A 3,428-nucleotide genomic window follows, 5' to 3' on the forward strand; every position below is an offset into this window, starting at 1 on the left:
CCTCAAATATGGGGTCTGTCAAAAACCCGTTGGCTGGCGCAGTGCAGGTCTGACTCATCTACAATCCTGCCAAATTTCATGTTGATTGGTGCAGACGATTTTGTGCTACGGTTGACCAAACATCACTGAAAAAAATAATTAAAAAAAAAAACAGTACGAAAACAATATGGCTCCCGCTTAAGTTTCACATGCGTGTGTCATAATAAATCTATGCTGATGCAGATTTCAAAGAGCACAAAGGTTTTAAACAAACAGAAAAGATCTCAGCAGTACCAGAACCACAGGGACTCACCTGCGTCACAGGATTATTAGACGTAGTGGTCTTCACTGTTGCAAGAACTTTGTTTTTTTCCCACAACCAGAAGATCAACATCCACTCTGGGCCTCCCGTCTGACCTATGAGGTACTTGGAATCAGGGGAGAAAGCCAWGCACAAGAAGTCCTGAAGGAGTATCTCGCCTGCAGTCAGAGGCTTTCTCTTCCTGCCTTGCTCATGGTGAAGGTCAAACACGGTGACACAAGCCTTCTCTGCCCTCTCTGCTACAGCCAGGTAACGACGACTGGGACTGAGGGCCAGAGCACGGACACCCTGACTCTTCTCTGAAACTGAAAGAACAGCACATTATCAGAACAGAAAAAGGAAATATAAAATGCCTAACATTCACTGAAGGAAAGCATTTCACCTGCATCCTTTCATGTCAAARTTGTTATAGATCAATTACTTAAATACCAACATTTTAATTCAAACCAAATTAAACGTTCTACCTGGTTCTAAACAATCTTTAGACTGAAGRAAAAAACAGTGTCTCACTATTATTTAGTTTGAAACGTTTGAAATCTTCACTGGGATCACAACAGAAACGTTTTCAACAACATCTGTGGTCATGATGGGCGGCTGGGGAGTTGGGGGACTTGCTCGGGGGCCCAGGGTGGGGCTGGTTGGTCTGGGGAGTCGAGTCGGCAACCTTCCGATCACAGACTCAGCTTCTCTATTCTCTGCGCCACCACTCCCCCCAATTTTGGGTTTTATTCTAGTGTATGTCAGATGTTTAAYRACCTGTTTTAATAGTTTATATGGTTTTATATGGATTTATGGTGGATTTATGATGTTTTGACTGAGTTCACAAAGTACCCRTTACTTTTTTAAAAGTTGAGGACATTACATTASCTTTTAGCTGTGCTGCTGATCAGCGTTGTTTATTAAAACATGACCAGACTCACAGGAAACTGGTCACACRCGGGATCTGTGTYGGTGATTCTTGCTGTAMTATATAAAAGTAATTATTGATAAGGTAACCATGCTGTGACCTGTTGCATTTTCTTTTAAAGAAAGAAAAAGTAACTTGCAAAGCTGTCGCATCGGTGCTAYGTGATTAAAAAAAGCTGAGTTTTCATTGCACGTCTAATCACACACACACACGTCTTTCTATCTTTGTGAGGACCACACACAGCGCTCACAGCCTCGCTCTGCGCTGTCTTTTTTCCCCAAGGTTAGCGAGAAGTGGATATGGAGGGGCGCAAAAATAGCTCTCGACTTGATCTGGCCTTATTTAAATAAAAATGACTACATGCCGTGAAATTCTTGGAGGGGTGGGCCGTCTCATTGACGGGAGGTGGGGGGGAGGCGCCCCCCTTGAATAATGGTAGGGGAAATGCTGCCAAGGTACTTGCACTCCTCCACTTGAGGCAGAACTTTACCCCTGATCCATGGGCCATGTTCCCGGACCTCAATTGAGCTGTGGCCGCAAGGTTATCGGTGGCCATCCTCAAACTCTGTGGTAGACACCCCGGGTCAGGGTGGGGCTGGAGTCTGCCCTAGCTGCCTTTGGGTGAAGGCAGGGGACACCTGGACAGGTTTCCAGTCTCCATCAGGGACACAAAAGAGACAATCAACCATCCACACTCTGAAACCTTCTGGAGCTCTTCTGCGTGACTTTAGATGTGACAAACTGAGAACTCTGGACTCAGATCCATCTGGTGCTGCACAGTTCTAATCACTTAATATCAATAATAATTAAATAAATTATTATTGATAATTATCAGGAGGAGTCCTTAACTTTAGGATGTAGTTAGGCAATTAAATATTCACAATGTAAATTTATTACTATAATTGAAGGAAGGTGAGTCATGTAAAATTATGTTTTTATAAAACAAGTAACCCCCCCCCCCCCCACCACCAAAAAAAGACCAATTTCTTAGGGGAAACATTGCTTGAGGTCTTGTTCATGTGTAGAAAAAATGTGTGTTGTTCAAAATGGTATGTCTGAATAAAGAGGAATCCACTGGATTTCTTCTTAAAATCTTAATCTCAATCTTCTGACTCCAAYCAGGTTCACAGTACAGCACCCAGCAGTCCTCATCATAAGACCTTGGGCTGAAAACCAAAACAAAACACAGCAGTCCTGCTCTAGCAGAGACTCTGCAAAACACTAACAACTTCTCTTTACTACAATAATGAATTGATCTCATAATGTATTTCTCCTCCTGATTACACCCCTGGAGGTGTTACCTTTTACATCAGACGTAGAAYGTAACTCATTTTTGTTTAGGCTAAAGAAAACACATGATAAGACACACACCAACTCTTGGTCTGCTTTAATCTTAAAGGCTGAAATGATCAGATTTTCAGAATTTCCTTCACACGAGCGAGGGAAGAATGCCGCATGRGATTGACAGGCGGATCGGTGCAGCTTCCACCGTTTTCCGGACTTTGTACCAGGCTGTTGTGATTAAGAGGGCACTAAGCTGTAAGACAAAACTCTCTGTTTACCCATCAGTCTACATACCTACCCTCACTGATGGCCACAAACTTGTGACCGAAAGAACAAGATYGCGGATACAAGCGGTCGAAATGAGTTTTCTCCGCAGGGTAGCTGGACTATATCTTAAAGATAGGGTGGGAGGTTTAATCATTTGGGAGAGAGTCAAAATAGAGAAGCTGCTCCTCCACATTGAGAGGAACCATTTGAGGTGGTTCGGGCATCTGGTAAGGATGCCTCCTGGACGCCTCCCTAGAGAGGGGCTTCAGACATGTCCAACTGGGAGGAGACCCCAAGGAAGACCCAGAACACCTTGGAGAGAGTATGTCTCTTAGCTGACCTGGGAACACCTTGAAGTACTCCCAGAAGTGCTGGAAGAGGTGGCTGGGCTTCCCTGCTCAAGCTGCTGCCCCTGCGACCTGACTTCATACAAAGCAGAAGATAATGGATGGAAGAATGAGATTTAATTAACATTAATAACCCAATGGCTTAAAATATGCATCTTAACACTAAAGTAATATGAAGTAGGKCAAAATATGTACAATATTTGAAATATTGTAGTATAATAAATAATATATCATTATTTTGGGGATAGGCCTCATTTGATTGCTATCAGTATAAAAATAAATGACATTGTACATCTAATCTTATGTATTTTGATTAGTAGAG

General features: G+C 42.9%; 1 protein-coding gene across 3 annotated transcripts in view; it reads right to left on the reverse strand.

The window, feature by feature from the left end:
* cfap57 (cilia and flagella associated protein 57) overlaps positions 1 to 3,428 on the reverse strand; it is a 63,238-nt gene that overhangs the window by 57,351 nt on the left and 2,459 nt on the right. For 2 of the 3 annotated variants that reach the window (XM_014022271.1, XM_014022269.1), the window contains exon 2: positions 293 to 606. In XM_014022271.1, coding sequence (XP_013877725.1) covers positions 293 to 606 — 314 coding nt within the window. Of the gene's footprint in view, positions 1 to 292; positions 607 to 3,099; positions 3,172 to 3,428 lie in introns of those variants that run through there. The other variant, XM_014022272.1, reaches the window with a different exon arrangement.

This window comes from Austrofundulus limnaeus, unplaced genomic scaffold, assembly GCF_001266775.1.
Source record: "Austrofundulus limnaeus strain Quisiro unplaced genomic scaffold, Austrofundulus_limnaeus-1.0 Scaffold322, whole genome shotgun sequence".
Classification (NCBI taxonomy): Eukaryota; Metazoa; Chordata; class Actinopteri; order Cyprinodontiformes; family Rivulidae; genus Austrofundulus; species Austrofundulus limnaeus.